This window comes from Lepisosteus platostomus, chromosome 26 (genome assembly GCF_059453375.1).
Source record: "Lepisosteus platostomus isolate fLepPlt1 chromosome 26, fLepPlt1.hap1, whole genome shotgun sequence".
NCBI classification, from domain to species: Eukaryota; Metazoa; Chordata; class Actinopteri; order Semionotiformes; family Lepisosteidae; genus Lepisosteus; species Lepisosteus platostomus.
The window spans coordinates 13,525,338-13,545,323 of record NC_142636.1 but is presented as its reverse complement, the minus strand read 5'-3'; the positions used below and the strand labels follow the sequence as shown (position 1 = coordinate 13,545,323).

Sequence of the window (19,986 nt, the reverse complement as noted above, 5' to 3'; positions counted from 1 at the left end):
GCTGTCTTTTGAAGCCGATATTAAATGGACGTCCCTGATTCTTTGGCGTTACGAAACGCGGCGTTCCTTTAAAGAGCCCACATGCGTGCGACAGTCCGATGATTTCTGGGTTCCTGAGCACCGTCGAGCGAGCCGTCTGCGCGTCACAGCTGCCTCACAGCGTGTAAATGAATTACCACAGGTGAAAAACATACGTGAATTAAATGCAGTGAGCTGCAGAGGCGGTCTTCAGAAGAATATGACCCAGCTCCCTGCAGAGCTGCTTTGTGCAGCACCGCAAAGACGTTTTATATATATATATTTACCTCGTATTCATATTAACTCTTGCGTCTGAGGGCAGATTTGGGTTCGGGGCTAGATTTAGGATTGGAGCTCCTGGGATTCAGATGAGACTGAGGTCGGAGAGGCACAGGGTTCCGGTTAGGAGTGCTCCACTAATGACTTAGATGCCCCCAGGATGGTCTGCAGTATTTTCTGACACCAGGACGGACCGTCTAAAGCAGATCTTAATAGAACAGTCTTAATAGATGCTCGGAATGCCACCATTAATTTTTGAACAGCGTATAGCTCTCCTAGTTGCCGAGTTTTTCTGGCGCCACTTCAGAAAAAGACTTTTCCCGAGTCATGGAGAGAGAATCTACTGTATCGCCGGGTTTTTTTTTTTAGTATTTCCATCGCTGTCCGGCCCTACCGCGCCGACAAACCCCATTTGAAAAATATCGCCATCCATCTGATATTTTGACGCGTTCGACTCGAGAGCGCGAGAATACACGAATGAAAAATGACTCGGACGTGTTCTGAAGAGAAACAGACCGCGACGGGCTTTTAAGAGCTCATCCATAAGCTGGCCTCTGCAGGCTGTCAACTGCACAAGCACCGATCGCACAATGAATGACGTGAGATTGTTCCCTTTGTCGAGAGTCCTGCCGGGGTTTCAGGGGCGAGTGTGAAACGCGCTTTGTTAAGGAGGATGGGAGAAAATGACGTTCTATTAAGTCCATTTCAGGCTTCTGAATTAAAAAAAATGGCAAAAACTAATTAAGACTGGGGCGAAAATCTTTTCAATTATCTTTTTTTTTTTGTTCCCGTTGAATCCCAGCTGACAGAGAGGAGATTGGGTTTTGAAAAGCCTCAAAACGTCAGGGTAAAGAACGTATTGTCATGCTTTCCAGTGCTTAGCTAGCAGACTATTAAAAAGGGTTCAGAGCACTTAAACATGTAAGATGTTGCCCACTCTTTTTGAAATAATGACTTGTTTTGTCTTAACCAGGAGAAAGCAGTCTTGTTACCGTTTTGAAGCCTAATACACATTCAATGTTGGCATATTTTTTTTACCTACAATTGCAGAAGATGAATTATATATATATGCTGGGTTGTTTGTTGTGTGATTTGTACCGCATCCGCAAACATTCTTGGAATGTCAGAATAACACTTTCTAGCAAGGATTTTACAACACAAGTGTGCAGTTTGGTCGCGTCGAAAAGCTTTTAGAAGATGTTACTTGGGAATATTTGAGGCATATAAGTGTAATTAATACGTTTGTTGTAGAGCCGTGAAGAGGGGTAAGGTTTACTGTGGGTTAATTGAAAAAAGCACTGCACGTTACTGTGAAAGCCCACATTGGTTGATGAAAACAAGCCGAGTTTAGCGCCTGTGTTATCTGTTACCTGAAGTGAGACCTTCATTTAAGTAAAAGTAAGCCGAATTACCATATTCAATTTAATTGAACTGCTCTTAGTTAATGCAAAAATGAAATCAGATGATGAGTAACATAAGCACCGACACCCCAGATAGCTCTTTTCCAGACGGTTGGCGGTTTTCGTCTGAAATATTAAAAAAAAAAAACATCAAGTCTAATCGCTGGCTTTGAAATGCCGGAGCCTCTAGTAGCCGGTAGGGGGACGGAAATAGAAAACCAATCCGAATTTGAGCTCATTTTCTCCCACTGTGAAAACGCTGACTGGAAATTGTCTCAACAGCCGATAGCAGCGGAAAGCTTCCTGAAATTTTTATTTTTTTCCTTCCTGAATGTTTTCCCCAGGAAGGCCAGTTACAAACGACGGGTAGGCTTCTGTAGGGAAACGGGACATTTCTATGGACACCTGCAGGCTGTTCTCGGAAAGGGTGGTCCTACAGCAGTATCTCCATGCATTTTCAACGGAATAGGTGCAGAACAATTCTTTATGTTATAAATATCCGAGGACAAGTCCGAGGCCTTTACCCTTCTGAATGATACCCCCTTCACACACCTGAAGAAGGCTTCAGAGCCGAAACGTTGTGTTGACTCTCTTCTTTTTTTCAGCATGGAATAAACTCATTACTTGTCCCTCTCCTGTCGCCTCTCCTGCTCCGTCAGGCTCAGGTAGTGACGGCTGCTATTACTTCCGGTGATTCGAGGTCTCCTGCGGCTTCTGCGCCTGTACCCCGCTTCCACAGGCCCTTTTCGGGAGTACGCCCCTGTAGGGAAGGTTTCCCACTTTGCCCCCACACTTTCAGGCCCCAAATCTGAACACAACTGGGTGGAATGTGCGCCTCTGAGCTATCAGCCAATGAGCCTGTAACCTCCGAAAAAACTGCGACGGTATTTGAGCGAGGTATACTGTACCCCCCTACGTCCCCGAGAACCATAACCCCTCCCCTCCAAGATAAACACACACAAACAGTACGGTCTACGATCCCTGCCTGCTGACATCCTTCAAGCTCCTTCGCATTTTATAGTGTTTAGGGCAGCGGCTGAGCCCTGCTCGTACGCGTCAGATTATCAATGGAATGTACCGTGGGAAGAACTAATGGAGAAGAATTATTCTGCACATAATGGAGGCTCGCTCTGCGCGGCACGAATTGTGTGGGTGTGGATGGAGAATTTAAATTGGAATAAAGGAGCCGATTCGTTCATGGTGGCTGCTTTCTAAAACAACCGAAGTGACTTTCGAAGGGAGTAGACTCTAGACTGCTTACAGCACTGACCGGGCAGTAATTGAGTTTGACAGAATGCCATTAGGGTTGGCTCTCAATAATCATTGTAGACAGTTCTATCTTGACAACCCCCCGGGCTCGAAAAATCCCGTTTTTACGGCAGAATGCCATTTAGCACCAGCCTTTATTTTTACAAACCCTTTTCTCTGAAGCAACATGCCGGTAGCCTTTTTAACTTGGAAAATCGGGGAGGCTGTCGCTGCCTGTCGGTCTACCATCGTGCTGCAGGAAACACGTTGTACGCGAAGGGGAAAGTGCACATCCATTCATGCGCTACAGTATTTTTCAACCATCCCACGAACAGCGCGGCGTGGAGGTGCTATAGCGATTTTAAAAGGGCCTTGTGTTGCTGGTGAGGAAGCCGGGCTCGGCCTTGCGCGCCGACGTCAGTCTCTCACGGGCGGTCACGGTTCGCGAACAGACCTCGGGCGCCATCCGGAGGTGACGGGAGACAGTAGCTCGCCCAGAAACCGAGTCTCGGTTTATTACAGTCACTTCCTCTCCAGACAGACGCCACGACGGGAGCCGGCACAAAAGACCTACTCTGACAGCAGCGCCATACCAGGTTAGCTACTGGTGTTCAAATAAGAACCGCATCGAGTATAATCAAGAACTGTCAGTTTACGACCAGCGAGGTCTGACGGAAAATGGAAATGTATCCATTGTATATTCAACATTATACATTCAATTCAACAACCATTATGTATCTTTTTATCGCGTGCAGCAAACTCTCCCCACCAACCCACACGAAAACAGAAGAAATCCGATATCTTAATGTATGTAAATACTTCCCTCACTCCACTCCCACTCAGAACACGTTTGATCAAAAGCGTCTGATTATTACATCATTTTATCGAAAGCACTTTGACCGGAGCGTGATGCCCCCTGTGGACAGTAAGGGGTAGTTGCGTCGAGCGGGACGCACACTGAGACAGCGATGGAGCAAGTCTGAAGATGACAGTAAGTCGATCGACAGACAACAACAACAACAAAATACAGCAGGATTGTAAAACGAGTCACTTTTATTTGACTAGAAAACATGTTAACATTTGCCATAAAAATAATCAGTCACCGCCGGAGGCTCGTGTGCAAATGCACGTCTTCAGTGTTAACGGTATGATCAATTTGTATTTCATGAACACCAAGCGAAATCCTACAAGTAAAAACATCTGTATTATTTCCACACAGTGGAACCCAGACAAGGCCTCACTGGTATCGGTGCAACACTGTGTCAGGAAGGCAAAGGCTGCAAGACGCTGTCAGTCTTGTAGTAATAAGGTGTTATTTGCTGCCTGTGAACAACTCTTAAGAGAAACTGCGTACAGTGGTCTACCATGATAAAAGCACTGCACTGAGAAATCATGGCAGGGCATGCATGCAAGATGGGACACATAATTGCAGGCTAGCTGGAGCATTGTGTGTCGTTGGCTGTTCATTGCTGATGGAGCTGAGGAGCTCCTTCCAGATTCCTGCAATCCTTTGAGTAAGTAGCCAACCCTCAGCCTCAGTCGTAACGTGTCTAAAGGGCTTGATTAAACCAGATGCAGTACATACTCACTAGTAAACAACATCCAAAGCGTATTTGACTTGAATGCTCATTAAATTCAGGTTACATCATGGTAACCTCTGCCATGCAGAAATCCAATGAAGACTGGAAGATAACCACTACCAGCAAAACAAAGTTTAAATTCAAACAAAAGGCAGCTTAACTGCTGTATAGGGTACTGACATGTCTGATTTGGGAAATCTGCAAATATTTACTCCCCTAATGTCAACTAACTGAGTTACGCATGACTGAATGTACTGTAGCAGCTTCACAGTTCACAGATTAATGTCCAGTAGTAGATTAGTCTCTTTCATGTCTTTCAAGGGCACCCAGTCTTTCCCTTGCCTATCCCACAATTCTCTCTGCCGCCATCTGTCCACTGCGGATGACATCATTCACAGAGACTCCCTCGAAGGAGGCCCCCACCAGGCTGAGTGGCAGGCTGTGGTGGCTGATGTAGTGCCTGATTTTTTCTGTTAACAGAAGGGGGACAAGATGGCTGATGGTTTGATAAACAAAAATATATATATATATCCCAAATAAAAATAAAAGTAAGCAATAGTTTCTAAAGAGAGCATTTGGACTAAAGTGAAAAAATATTAGGATTGAAATACTATCTCAAGGCTTTGATAGATGGAACTGGCATCTTGCTGGTTTCAAACAAGCCTGTTAGGAAGTACTGCAGTACTGGCAGCATGAACATCATACACATGTTCTTCTATATTCAACCTGATACTTGCTGCAATATCACCATATTCTTGATAAAATAATCTGCCGTTCACAATGAATCATCTTCCATCCTGATGTTATTTTTTATTGTAACTGTAGTTTACAATATACCCGGTGAACAGTGAATCACAAAATTACATGTCAAAGTCTGCATTTCCGTGCTGGCACAGACAACACAATGCTTGAAAAGCTGTGCTTCGGCAAATCCTGCATCGGATGGCCCTTCACAATCCTCATGGAAGACAAAAAAGCAGGCCTGGTCTGCATTGGGAAGGAGGAAGCTTTTGAAAAGCCGCCGTCAGAAATATAGGGTCTGATTTGCAGTCATACATTCAGCTGAAGCTGAGAGTCAATCCAGGCCATAGAATCTAAAAGCAGTGGCTTATTTCATTTGGCTTTGAGTGTTGGTAAAATGATAGGACTAAGCTTCAAACTATGCTCAGCAACAGGAAGACAAGAATCCTACAGAATCAAGCAAAATCTGGCCCTTACCCAGCCGTTTCCAGTGTCCTAGAGTATACTGGGGTATGCAGTCCTAAAACGAAAAAAAGCACAGTGATTTCTTTTGAACATTTTGTTCAGGGATGTTCGCCTATGTCCAACTCTACTTCCCCCATCGCCTCACCCCCTCCATTCCCCACCTCAAGAAGGAAAGAAGGGGAAAAACAAAATCCCAGTCATGGCAAAGAACGCTCTTCCTATTTCCAGAGATTCCAATTTCCCACAGGTCCAGCGCTCCAAGCCTGAGGGAGCGGGATGATCAAGGCGGTTCGACAGGGCAGAATCACTGTGGGGACAGCGAGAAGAGGCCGTCCCATTCGACATCTAGAGCCGCTCAGAACCCACCTCAAGTGCCGACGAGCCCAGGGCCGTTTCCTCAGGGGTCGGTGGGATTATTGGCTTTAGAACTGCCTTGTTCAGGAGCCTTGCAATTTTCAACAGGCGAAGGCCAAAAAAAAAACTTCTAAGAACCAGCTTCTTCAAAAAAGGAATTTGCTCCTCTAAATCGGCTTAAACCAAAAGAGTTCTGAGATCTGAAGTGGCTCGTCCTTATCGCCAATGAAAGATTACTACAGCGGTGCCCATGGGCTTGAGGAATTGAGCTGGGACTCTGTTCTTTGAGTCTTCCGCTAGTGCAAACAAATCACCCTTCTGCCCAGATATTTATCACCAGACGGGCTTGTTTGTTTTGCCTACAGATCACTATGACGGGGAGGGGGGGATCTGAATTTGAAAGCCAAGACTAATGTTACCCTGCTTGCTTGATGGTTCTGAATTACAATCTTATTCCAAAACACAGGCAGAAATTGTATTATAGACCCACTCCCTCCCCTATATGATGAAGAGCTGCTTACCTTTTGCAAGGCCACGTAGCTCCACACCGGCTCTGCGGAGACCCCCAAGTGCCCTTTCACTGCCTGGGTTGCCATCTGTAGCAGCTGCTGGTCAGTCACTTCCTCAGGGCTGCCAAAGGCTTCGGAGAACCACGCCCCTCCCATCATGACCTGCAAAAGCAGCACTGCCCCAGTTGGCTCTTGGTTTTCACAGTCACGGCTCTATCGCATCCCTAGGGGTCCTGCTCCTTCCTGCATTACATCTCTACATGTCCTGCGGCCCACTGGAAAGGGGAGTGTGGGGTGGGGTGGGGGGGGGAATGGTATCAGAAACCCACCCCCTGAGAGTCAGAAAGCTGGGGTCCGGCTCAGAGTCAATGAGCTCGTGCTTTAACCCATTTCACAGAAGCTGCTCTTGCTGAACGCTGGATGAGGGGGGGGATTTAGACAAGGAAAGCCTCTTAAATCGACAAGGGGAGACGGGCACACTAGAGATGACACCTGCAGTTTAAAACACGCCAGTACAGTTAGAACGGCCCGTCTTCTCCAAGATAAAGAGGGGCTATTTTTCTCAATGAAAGGGTTTCTGACACCTGCTCGGATAAGTGGATCTCTCAGAGACCCTCATCTAAGGACATTCTCACAGGACATCGATTTGTTCCACGTCTCGTCTCGGCTCGAGATGGAGCTACAGCCGACAGCAGGGGACATCGGCAGGAATTGAACAGAACGGCAGCAATTTTCCTACGGCTGGGAGCACCGTAACCCAATTTCCTCCTGCAGCCCGGGCCCTGCCTGCACAGACCACCAGCTTCCACGCTTCTCTGCAGAGGCGGATAATGGCTTTAAACAAATACGATTTTTTTTTTTGCTCGCGAATCTCCATCTGAATGATAATAATATAATAATAATGTCCACAGTGCAGGCAGGTGGAAAGGGAAAAAAACAAACAAACAAACAAACAAACAGCAGAGCAAATTTCTCCTGGCTGGGCTGCGGCGATAACTCCGGCAGACTGCAGCAGCTCGTGATAAACGGGGAGTTCTCTTACCGAGGCAACTACAAAGAAAAAAGACCGAAAGCTCTCCCATTATCAGCGCTTTGTGTCACAGCACCACTGCGGATACAGATAATATCGTCTGGCTACATGGCCGCAGGCGTACGTCTTAGCACTGTGGTGGAAACAAGATGACAAACGGTGCGGAGCGAGATGGATATTATTTGTTCAGCTACACCTCTTTATTCTTGATATCGCCCCAGCCTTCGCTACATGAGCTTGCACTCTGGAGGCCAGCACTTAAGATCTATCCAGAGATGAACGCAGAAAGGCCAGGGGGCAAGGCAGGGCGACCCCCTCGCTGAGACGCCAGTCCACTGCAGGGCTCCCGCACATCCGCGCACAGACACACGCATGCAGACTCCACACAGTCCAGAATCGAACCCAGGACCCAAGAGCGGAGAGGCAGGAGCGCTAATCACCCAGTAGCTAAGATCGTTATGGGTTCTGGACAGGTAGGTTGCAAGTTCACATCCCAGACACAGCTGTTGTACCTCTCAGGAAAGTACTTTACCTGAATACTTCCTGTGTAAACTGATGCAAATGCAAGTTGCTCTGGATAAGGGTCAAATAAATAAACTCAGTTTATTTCTCTGTTTCAGATCTGTATTTCATTAACTAGGTGAGACACGAAAGAGGCCAGAAAGGGATTTGATGAAATAATCTGGAAGCCTCCAAGTTAGTGACAACGGCATCTCAAGTAATGCTCTATGACCAGAGATGAAAATAGGATTTTGGAGATGAGATGAGATGCAAATTAAGAGGAAGAGTGCTTAGGAGTGCATATTCCACCCTATTTAAAGATCGCCCTCCTGGACAGCCTTCGAGATACAGAGTAGAGGAGTTTATTGCCCTGTACGCATGAACACTGGAATTCTTAATCGCTCTGATCTCTCGGGACATAAACAGTGCAGAGACTACACCACACGAGGTAGGCGGGATATTACAAGCATCATAAAGGATAACGACAGGAACAATACATCTGTTCCGGGAAAATAAATATGTAGAAGTCAGAAAATAAAATGCAGACCATGCAAAAAGTGCAGATGTGTACCGAGTCTGAGGCACTGCAGCCAGATGTTAATTATTTGCAGGGCAGTAGGGTGGAAGATATGAACACGGACAGGGATCGCAAGCAGGCGGCACTTTGGGAAATCAACCCCAGGCCACCCGGCCTCACCGTCAGCCTGGTGCTGGGGTCCCCCCGCCGGTTGTGCTGGGGGAAGGCGACCGAGTCGTAGACGATCCCCAGAAGAGCCCCGTTCTCGAAGGAAGGCACCAGGTGACCGAACCCCTGCAGGAGAGAGAGCCGAGGGAATCAGGCTCTGTGGAATGAGACCCCCGTGGAGACCGTGGACGGGTCAGGGGGACCCCCCCCCCGGGCGGCGGGCTGCTCACCGTGAAGGGCAGGACGGACCCCTCGTACTCCAGGTTGACCACGGCCACTGTGACGGACTGGATGCCCCGGAGCTCCTCCGAGAGGGCGCTGTCAGCAGGGGGCAGCACCGAGGCCAGAACTGCAGTTCGCACACGGGGAAACCGCGGTTACAGACGCAAAAATAAAATAAGCACTAGAGTGACATAACGGTCGCGCAAGAATGAGAATTTTAACAACTAATACCAGAACAATTATCGGAACAAGTTTCGATAAAAACTTTGTATTTCCATTCACCAGTTTGTAGAATCAACTTACTTTTCACACAGCAAGCACAGTGTCAGTCCAAACAAGCAATCGATCACACATTGTCCTTTCCATAATGTTTTATTACAATTTTTACTTTCCGGCCAACCAACTGGGAAGCGCCAACAAACTCCTATCTTTTGAGTGCACTTGCGCAGCGATCTGATAGAACTGGGGTCCCGACGGTGGTACGGATTTCCAGTCTGACTGCTCAGCGTGTTCGCCCAGCTGGGTGCAGGTTTGCTCAATGTACAAACACAGCACAGACCTTACCTTTCGCTGGCACTGCAGATATGATGTGATCAGCCTTGATAGTGCCGTCCTGCAGCTTGATCTACAGCACAGAACAACAGGGACCCTGAGGAGAATTGTCTGTACAGTTCCCTATTCCTATTCTGAATCAACAGTCCCCAGTGCAGAAAGAACACGAAGGAGATCTTCAGTGATGCTAACTCATAATCTAATTAAGAGGCCGATTTCTTAATGACAAAAGACACAGTACATGAGCAGCCTGCTACATTACAGACCTTCAGGTAGAAGATTGAATTAATCTATGCAGAGCGAACAAAAACTGATCTGTGCGCAATTAGTAAAAACACAAATCTCAACAAGCATTACAAAGATCGAAAAGAAGCCTGCAGTGAGCAGGTTTCATTATTAATTAATTGCAGGAGTGCAACCCATCCCCAGACCCCTCCGACTCACCAGCCAGCCACTGCCCCCTGCTGGCCGGCTCAGGCCCTGCACGGGAGCCTGTGTGTGGATGGTCACTCGCCGGTCCGCCTTCAGCCTGTCCTCCAGCGCCTCGGGCAGGGCCTGCATGCCCCTCCTCAGGGACCACTGCGTCCAGCGCTCCGCCTGCGCCCGCCGGGCCAGCCCGCTGCATGGCTTCCTGTCCCGCTCTGCGGATCCAGACACCATCGAACACCGTCAGCCAGCAGCTCCCAGCTGGCCGCCCACTGGAGCCCAGCAGGAGTGAGTCAGGCCAGTACCTGGAGGGGAGGCTCCTGGGAAAGCTGAGGCTGCTGCTGGAAGAGGTGTAAGTGGGGCCAGCAGGGGGCGCTCACCCTGCGGTCTGTGTGGGTCCTAATGCCCCAGGATAGTGACGGGGACACTGTACTGTAAAAGCCGAGGTCCTGACTCTCTGTGGTCATTAAAAAAACAGGGTGTAACTCCTGCGTCCTGGCCAAATTTCCCCCCTGGCCTTTTACCAGTCATGGCCTCCTAATAACCCCCATCTCTAAACTGGTTTCACCACTCTGCTCTCCTCCCCACCGAGAGCTGGTGTGCAAAGTGCATGACTTGTAAAGCGCTTTGAGTGGAGTGTCCAGAAAAGCGCTATAGAAGTGTAAGCAATTATTATTAACTACCAGGGCAGAATCCGAGCAGGGCGATGGGCTAGACTGCAAAACTGTAGCCACAGCGAAACTGGAAATGCATGCCGTGGTGATAAGACTACTCTCGCGTCAGACAGACGCCACATGGTACTGGGCCAAATTATTAGGAACCCCATGACACAGGTGTGGGCGTGGCCCCATATGACAGTTTAAATCATTGGGAGGGAGTATCATTCCGACATGTGACCCTCTGCACCTCCGTGATCATCCAGGAGGCCCGCGTGCGAGACGGCGGCGAACGGGGAGCCGCGCATCACCTCCCCCGCGGATCAGTCCCAGCACGACGGAGCCCCAGTCCCGCTCGGCGCGGAAGAGCGGCGGGAAGCAGGAGCGCAGGCTCAGCTTGCGGCAGTCCCCGGCGAACACCCCCCGGCACAGGCAGTCCATCACGATGTCCGCGAGCTGGGGAGAGAGCACGCGGCTGAGCCCCCTGCACACGCAGACACGCGTTCGCCAGCTGCCCCGCTCCACGACGCCTCCACTGGGGGACACTCGCGACAGGGGAGGCCGAGCTGCTCCACACTCCTGCTACCTCTTTGTGTAAACACCAGCCTCCCGTTCTCTGTCCCGAATGCAGGCACGTGCACTAGCTGATTCATGAGACCCTGACTTGGAAGAAGCAGTCAGAAAAAAATGAATGGATGCCGGTTTACATCAGGTATCCAAATATCGCTCCGGGACCCGCAGGATGGAAATCAGGAGCATGTGCCAGCCCTTTAGAGACACCAATGGCAGAGGGAGTCTGGAACTCTTTGATCTTTGGGAATAGGATTAGGGAGAGTGATTCAAGAAGGAGCAGGTTAGGATTCTGGGTTTCAATGAAACAAGCAAGACCGGACCCGACGGTCCACGGTCCCGTGCACAAGCGCGCGTTCCCCCTCCCGAAGAGCCACAGAGTCTCACCTCTTTCCCCAGGCGACGCTCTACGAACCCGTGGATGGATTCATCCTCCTGGTCCCCCCTGCGAGTCAGCAGCTCCTTCAGGACGCTCACCGCCAGCGGGCGGGAGAAAGGTGGCACCGTCCGCACCAGCCCACTGTCACCACCGGGGGGCAGCAGCAACACCACAGCAGGGGAGGGGAGAGGAGACGGTTACGCTGGGCACGATCAGGGCACCCCGGTCCAGCCGTCTCATCCAGGTCAATGGATGAGGATGGACAGGAAGCGGAAATGTAAGCTAGCCCAGAATTCTCTCTGCATCACTGGAGGGGATTCTGGGATAGTGTATACTTCCACTTCTAGTGCACTCACTTGGCAAAATAATGATCAAGAATCATGCTGAAGGCAGAAAAAACAGGGAAACTGGCAGCTGGAAAAGGACCATAAATTTATGAGGCATATGTTACAACCTTGAATTGGGGGGAAAAAAAATTCGGCACCTTTTCAAGGTTGTAGCGGTAGTGCTTCATCATGCTGTGTAATGTGTGGAAGAATTATTGGAATGTGTTCTCTACGCAGCTCTGCACCAGCCTGAAAACTGCTCCAAGGTCTGTTACAGCCCCTGACTGATTAAACGGCAGTGATTGGTTGGCCCCCAACGAGGTCATTGAGAGAAGGAGCAATCGATCTGGAACAACAGCACGCAGACCGCCCCAGCCTGAAGCAGACCAGTCTGACACAGGAGGCTGAACAGCACAAAAAGGAGTAGAGACCTTCAGAAGTCCACTGTGCTGGGGTGTGCACTGGGCTCAGACAGGGCTGTATCCTGCTCCTCTGTCGACGAACTGCCCCACAACTACTTCAATCACGAAGCCCCCTCTACCTCGGGTAGCAGACTCACCCCACTCCGGAGGGCATCCTGTGTAGCTGGCCGCCGACGTACAGGAAACGGTTTTTGGAGGCCTCGTGACTGGCCAGCACGGGCAGCACCTCGCCCTCCAGGCCCAGCTCCGAGACCTAGCGTAGAGCAGGGAGGAAGCCCTTTGTATTCAGATCAGCTTAGAAAGTATCTTCCATCTGTGATCACTTCGGCCCTGGCACTACAATCGCTTTTCTCTCGGCGGCATCTCGCTCGCAAGCCCACGTGGCATCTGCCATTTCTCTCCGAGAGCTCTGCTAGACGATCAAAAGTCTTCACCGGAACTGGATCCTTTGAACTAGACGGGTGATGGAGTCGTCTCTCCAGCGGATCACGACGATGATGACGATGATTACAAAGTGCCTGTACTGTGCCTGTGGAACACACCCCGTGCTGAGGAGCATGCTCTTGCATCCTATAGAGGCCCCACATGGCCCTCAGCCAAATTACTAGGAAGCCCGTGCCACCAGTGCGTGTGGCTCTATGTGATGGTGAAATTCCAGTCAGGGGTATTTTCTTTCTGGAAGATTTCAATGGTGGAACGTCTGCTGTACCACATCGCACTACATTAGTCATGGCAGTGACCCGTGAGCCGGAACTGGAAAAAATGCTGCCGTCCCGTCAGCGAATTGATTTCGTTACCGAGGTTTAATCTAAATCTGCAGTGAGTCGTGGGGCTATCGCCTGGGTTCGAGGCCTCCGGCGAGGGTACCATGTCCAGGGTGCTCCTGCCCACTGCTCCGGCTGGACGCACGCCCCTGGGCCCGTGCTCGAAGATCGCCCCGTCCTCCCTCCGCGTGGAGCGCAGCCAGCCGCCCAGCCGCCCGCTGGCCTCCAGCAGCGCCACCTGCGGACACACGGGGGACAGGCCGCAGTGAGCACCGGCCCCCCAGGCCGATCCAGCTCCCCTCCTCGGGGGCTGGATCACCGCAGGCTGGGCTGGAGCCTTGTGGTGAAGTAGAATAAGAATAATTCTCATACTTCCACAGCGCTTTTCTGGACACTCCACTCAGAGCTCTTTACAGGTCATGGGGATCCCCTCCACCCCCACCAGTGTGTCCCCCCACCTGGATGATGCGCCAGTCCGCTCCCCACACACCAGCTCTCCGAGTGATGAAGCCAGTTCAGAGAGGGGGATTATTAGGAGGCCATGACTGGTAAAGGACAATGGGGTACACTGGGGTAACACCCTGACTCTTTTCAAGAAACACCCTGGGATTTTTAACGACTGGCTTCACCACTCTGCTCCCCTGGTATTTGGGGAGCAGAATGGCACACTTTGCCTGCTGTTGCAAGTGGGGCTGCACTTGGTGGTGGTGGAGGGGATCCCCATCACCTGTAAAGAGCTTTGAGTGTAGTGTCCAGTAAAGAGCTCTAAAACTGTAGGGAATGACTGAGGATAAGGAAAGGTATTATTATTTTTATACATTTTAAGCCTCTGACCCCACTTTGAAGAGCAAATATCATGCAAAAGGCTTTTTTTGTGCTTTTTCTGCCATCTAGACTATCACAGGATCTTATTTCATGCTGGTTTCCATGCCTGCAGGCAGGTGCGACGCATTGGCTTTGACCCCCGACCCCAACCCGAGCGTCACACAGAGCAGAAGGCGCGGTACCTGGGATATTCGGGGGCTTCTGCTCAGGTGATAGCAAGCGGAGAGCCCACTCATGCCCCCTCCGATGACTGCCACCGCCCTCTGCATTCAGACGTCCTGGCCAGCCCTCCCTGTGTAGACACACAAAGCACAGACACCGCTGAGGCTCCCTCTGCACAGCAGCCCAATCCCTCCCTCTGGCTCTTGTTTCCGCCAGCGCCGGGGAACAGACGGAGATCGTCTCTTCAGGGTTTTCAATATTACTCTTCAGGCTTCCTGCTGGCCCGGGACTGGCTCCTGCCTCCACAGCTGGAAGGCCGACGCTGTCAGCTGCGGTTCCGGGAACCTGAGCCTGGCAAGACCGTCCGTGTCTCTGTGGAATCTGGGCTTGGCTCAGCCCACTATAAAAGGTGCACTGTGAGACAAAGGCATGGGAACTGTAGAGGATGCCAACGTGAATCACACTTCAGCAATGGCATGATCCACTCCCTTCTCTCCTTCCTCCTCTCCCCTCTCCCCTCTCCCCTCTCCCCTCTCCTCTCCCCTCTCCCCTCTCTCCTCTCTCCTCTCTCCTCTCTCCTCTCTCCTCTCTCCTCTCTCCTCTCTCCTCTCTCCTCTCTCCTCTCTCCTCTCTCCTCCCTCCTCTCTCCTCTCTCCTCTCTCCTCTCCCCTCTCCTCTCCCCTCTCCCCTCTCCCCTCTCCCCTCTATCCGCCCTCTCCCCTCTCCCCTCTATCCGCCCTCTCCTCTCTCCTCTCTCCTCTATCCGCCCTCTCCTCTCTCCTCTCTCCTCTCTCCTCTCTCCTCTCTCCTCTCTCCTCCCTCCTCTCTCCTCTCTCCTCTCCCCTCTCCTCTCCCCTCTCCCCTCTCCCCTCTCCCCTCTATCCGCCCTCTCCCCTCTCCCCTCTCCCCTCTATCCGCCCTCTCCTCTCTCCTCTCTCCTCTATCCGCCCTCTCCTCTCTCCTCTCTATCCGCCCTCTCCTCTCTCCTCTCTCCTCTCTCCTCTCTCCTCTCTCCTCTATCCGCCCTCTCCCCTCTCCCCTCTCTCCCCTCTCCCCTCTCCCCTCTCTCCCCTCTCCCCTCTCCCCTCTCCCCTCTCTCCCCTCTCCCCTCTCCCCTCTCCCCTCTCCCCTCTCCCCTCTCCCCTCTCTCCTCTCCCCTCTCTCCCCTCTCCCCTCTCCCCTCTCCCCTCTCCCCTCTCCCCTCTCCCCTCTCTCCTCTCTCCTCTCTCCTCTCTCCTCTCTCCTCTCTCCTCTCTCCTCTCTCCTCTCTCCTCTCTCCTCTCTCCTCTCCCCTCTCCCCACAAGGCCCTTGATCAGCTACAGCTGCTCTTGCACAGTGACCCAGGAGGTGCCATGTGCACACCACTCTCTGCCCGGGTGTCCTGGAGAGATAGCAGCCGGAGAAGGCCGGGACACCAGGAGCCCACACAGGGCACGGCGGAAGGCAGGAAGAGACGGCGGGAGGAGATACCGGGGTGGGACAAGCGCATGAGCTGTGATAAAAGCCTCCGGGCCTTTTATCGCCAGACAGCGCCCAGCGACGGCCGCCTTGACTCTCGGAGAGCAGCCCCGCCTGGCCGCCTGACGAGTACGAGAAAGTGGAATAAAGGAGAAGCACCTCTGATGCAATAGGCTCTGCAGACACTACATTTCTACGAGGAGCACTACTGACGTCTAAGGAAAGCCCAGCATGTCCTTAACGCAGCTCCACAGTTGCTTGAGTTCCTCTCTATCCTTCTGCCTGGAGCCCGACATGAGCAAACTCCACAGGTCTGGGGGCGGATGATCACAACTTCCCGTTACCTCCTTCTTGATACGGTAGCGGTCAAGGATTGCAATGTTGACTTTTTAAATGCATTAAAAAATGTATTACCATTTTACTATGGCACGGGCTGGTGCTATAGTTTTGCAGCCTCTGGAAATACAAGGGGAATCTTCAAAACAAGTCGTTAGCACCTTCCCCCCAGCAAGCTGGCTATCAGGGGAATTTCAGACCACATGCATGAAACCTGAGAACTCTGCAGCCCCAGCTGATCCACTGTGGCATCAGGAAATCCTGCTTACTTTGAGCAGCCCCCTATTGACGACTATGTCACACTTTCAGTTAACTACAGCGCATGCTAATTACCTTGAACTGTCTGGGGCTTTATTGCATCAGATAAACCGTTCTTCTTGCCCAGTTCCTTCTCCGAAGTGACCCGGTTTACAAAGAGGCTGAAATCTAGTCTAGGCAAACAGTGACCTTTTATCAGCATTCCAAAACTAACAGCGGGAATCATTGATTACACAACGTTACTATTCGGTTACGAGAGTCATTTGCTGTGTTTTACAGGCTCTCTCTGTACGTATAATACTGCTTTTAAACAAAACTTTTACACATACCTTGTACATACCTCGAAATACAGAGCGTTCCCAGAGCTATTGACAGGCTCGGCGCAACCAACTAAAGTCATCATAGAACATTTCATTACGATCAGTCGAATAGTCAACAGTAATCAGTATCGGCTATTTCACGGATTGGTTGTAATCGGTTCAGCCGCGAAACCACTGATGACGAACTGAACACGTTACCTGCGTTTCATAACTTTCGACAAGAGGGCCATCACCCTCGTGATTACATCTAAGAAGACTGGAAATTATTTTTTTGCGCATCCGTTGCATTCCAAGTCATATCATGTTACAGAGCGAATTCAATGTGTTGCGAGACATACTTTCTTAAAAGAGTCAGACATTACAGTAATTACGAACAGTGTTGCACAGTCGCGCAGTTACGTCTAGTTTCTAGCTGAGTAATTTAAAGTAATGAAACTCACTTCTACTTTTTAAATAGACTTTCGCCCACAATTTTCAAACAACCCCTAACTGCCTACGCATTAGTAATGTACAGATCCAGGTGGGAATGATACAGTGTAGAATAATGGAAATAAATAAATAAATGACTTACATAATTTAAAAAATAACTAAAAGCAGAGGACTGGCGTACTCCAAGACTAGGAATCAGATCTGAAGAAAGAAGCTGAAAGCGGACCTCGTCGATTAATAACTGACAGAACTGCAAGTATTTCACCCGTCTTTATTGGACAAATGTTTTACTTTAAATAAAATACCAGGCATTGTCTTCCTCTGAACAAATACACATACTGGCCCTGGATCCTGGTTCTTCTGACCAGGTTACGTATCTCGTCAGAGTCCCAAGCAAGTATCTTTTCACACTTTACTGTCTACATGAAGCAAAAATAAAACGAAATCACTTGATGTCCCAGAACAACTCCAGACCTTCCCAAAATACACCTCCGCGACCGCGTGCAACAACACGTCAAGACGTGCTATCTAGCCACCTAGCTTGCTTACTGATCGAGAAAATAATAGAACACAGAATGCTTGCAGACATAAACTGGTTTCGGTAAACCTGACTGACCTACCAGAGTCCTGTACCTGACTACTGTACCTGCAGCACACATGCCTGCAGTTCTGCAAGAACAGATTCGCACTGCAATTACAGATCTGTCACCACGTTGGACCTCAGCATCGACTTGCCTCGCCTGTGATCGCTAACTCATGGAGGAATTATAAATTGTAAGCGTTTGCTTTACCTGTATTTTAAAACAACCGCACAACTCCCCTCTTCTGAGACACTGACACACTGTCACGTCCCAAGCGCGACGCTTCCGGTCATGGAACGTGTGGGCTTATTCCTCCAATCACGAGGCGGAACGCGTTACAGGACCTGACCAATGAGAGGAGACGGTAGGCCTTTAAGCCCTCCCACAAAGGAGCGACCTCCTCCTCTCTCTGTAAAGTTAAAATCATTAATAGACTTAAGAGCATAATCATATATACCTGTGTTCTTACTGCCAATAACAAATAACGCGTTGGCGAAATTGTTACATGCACCTGCATGGTTACGTGGGACATCGGGAGTTTTGTAGGACTTTACAGGAAAAAAAAAAGGTTTTCTGAAAGAATGTATTTGGGATACAAGCAGAACTCGATACACTTTTATTCCTCAGGCCCCGTTGGGATATATTATATATATATTAAATTGTTTTTCTTTCTCGTCAATCCAGTGCCAGATTTTCCACGCAGGTGCGCCGAGCTTAACACGGCTAAAAATGAAGAATAAGAAATAACCAGCAGTCGTTATTCGAGACAAGTGAGTTTATTACGCCCGTGTACCTTCCAGTATAAAGCGCAATTGTTGTCTCTCTCCAACGGAGAGGCATCATTCTAAACTCCAGTCCACTGAAGACTTAGTAGAGCGTCATCCAGGTGGGGCTGCACACTGGTGGGGGTGGAGGGGATCCCCATGACCTGTAAAGAGCTCTGAGTGGAGTGTCCAGAAATGCGCTATATAAGTGTAAGAAATTATGATGATGCCAAAGCCGGCTGTCGGGTATCAGGGGTGGCTAACATGGTCCTTTGCTGACATCTACCGGATAGTCGAGGCTATTTCCTAAAGTATTCGATGTTCGAAATGTGGTTTAAAAGGAAGAAATGCCTCGTGTGCCATATTCAGCAAACTCAAACCTTTTTCTTCTGTCCTCCCGCAGGCCCCGCTCAAGGCGTGGGAAGTCCAGCCCCCCACCGCCTGGAAGCTGGACACGAGAAACACGGGGGCGCCGGCCAGGCCGAATGTGACAGAGTCTCAGGCGCTCCGAAACCACGATGAGATACACATCGTCCGTGGCTTTCAGGGAGACGAAGACGTTGTCCACTTGGAGGGTTCTCTCTGTCCATTGAGCCAAACCCCCTATTCCCGGCAGGTCCCAGAATCTAACGCCCGGGTAGGAGGGGTGAGTGGAGGCGGTGGGCGTCGTTGTGGTCTCTCTATCGCCCGTGGGCTCTCATTCTTCACCCCCCTCAGCGCGTCCATGAAGGACGACGTCCCCGCTCCTGCCTCCCCGATGACGGACAGAAACACACAGCGACGCACGTTTAACCACGCAGTTCAAAAGGGCGCGATGACAGGGCCAACCCGCTGATTGGTACTTTCAGTTTTCCTGTCTTGCATCTCTTGTTAAACGTACTTCTGCAACATGGCAGAAAACGACAATGCTAAACAAAACACAAGGCAAGTTCCTAAAGTCCCAAATTTTCTTTTCGTAGATTACCGGTGCCTCCCAAGATCGCCAAAGATGACTCGCAGGAAATCTCCAACGCGTACAAATCTGTCTGGGAAGCGGACGCCGAGCTCCAGCTGGAAGCCATTCTGAAGATGTCTGACCAATTCAAGCCGGACCTGGCGGTTGTCGGAGATGCCAACACGGACAAGACCACCGTCATCCGTGCCCTTTGGGGTCAGGGAGGCCGTGACGAAGATGGATGGCATAAGAGTTGGTTATTTCTTATATATATATACCATTTTGTTGCTGCTGCTGCATGTCAGTCATTAAGGCTCATTATGAAATAAAATACCTGAAATTTAGGCGTTATTTATTTTGTAGAGCCTCTATAAATGAGCAGTCGAATCATTTAGAGACTAAGATGTAGTTTGCTTCCAAAACACGTTCATGCTTATTTATATTGTTAGTGCTATGACATCTTAAAATGTTTTCTGATTAACAGGATCTACTTAAACTGGGATTTACTGGCCACCCTGAGGCTATAACTTTTTCCCACTTAATAGGTCAAATATGAATAAACTTGAAAATTATTACTTTTATTATCAGTTTCATTCCTGTACCTTCCTTCCAGCTGCAGTGGCAGACAGGCATGTACTAATTTTGCAATTACTGGGTTGTCAAGTCCTGTTCATGAAAAGAAGAGTTTGAAATGATTTTGGCCCATAGCTGTAGAAGGAAATAAATAAGACATACTCTCATGCATCTGTAAATTCTGTAGGGCCTTCTGTTAAGTGTTTAATAAGATTTTA

At 49.9% G+C, this 19,986-nt stretch overlaps 1 protein-coding gene and 1 long non-coding RNA gene across 2 annotated transcripts; one reads left to right on the top strand and one right to left on the bottom strand.

Moving 5' to 3' along the window:
• Positions 1–3,980: 3,980 nt before the first annotated feature.
• On the bottom strand, positions 3,981–17,829 carry ppox (protoporphyrinogen oxidase). The gene is made up of 13 exons (XM_088620485.1): positions 17,708–17,829; positions 14,135–14,244; positions 13,231–13,365; positions 12,501–12,616; positions 11,624–11,756; positions 10,978–11,122; positions 10,029–10,225; positions 9,597–9,657; positions 9,041–9,159; positions 8,823–8,936; positions 6,607–6,756; positions 5,744–5,786; positions 3,981–4,995 (listed from the first exon to the last, which is right to left on the bottom strand). Exons 2-13 carry the CDS (start codon positions 14,219–14,221, stop codon positions 4,868–4,870), a joined length of 1,428 nt encoding a protein of 475 aa, XP_088476611.1. The 5' UTR covers positions 14,222–14,244; positions 17,708–17,829; the 3' UTR covers positions 3,981–4,867.
• LOC148640242 (uncharacterized) lies at positions 17,780–19,776 on the top strand. Its single transcript, XR_015930528.1, has 2 exons — positions 17,780–19,099; positions 19,221–19,776. It is a non-coding gene; the product is annotated as an uncharacterized LOC148640242 (long non-coding RNA).
• The last annotated feature ends 210 nt before the right edge of the window (positions 19,777–19,986 follow it).

Coding starts and splice junctions, on each gene's coding strand:
- ppox (XM_088620485.1), bottom strand. CDS start 14,221: ATGCAGAGGGCGGTGGCAGTCATCGGAGGGGGCATGAGTGGGCTCTCC. Junction 9,160..9,596: donor ATCTGCAGTGCCAGCGAAAG/GTAAGGTCTGTG, acceptor TGCGAACTGCAG/TTCTGGCCTCGGTGCTGCCC. Junction 4,996..5,743: donor AGGACACTGGAAACGGCTGG/GTAAGGGCCAGA, acceptor TTCTGTTAACAG/AAAAAATCAGGCACTACATC.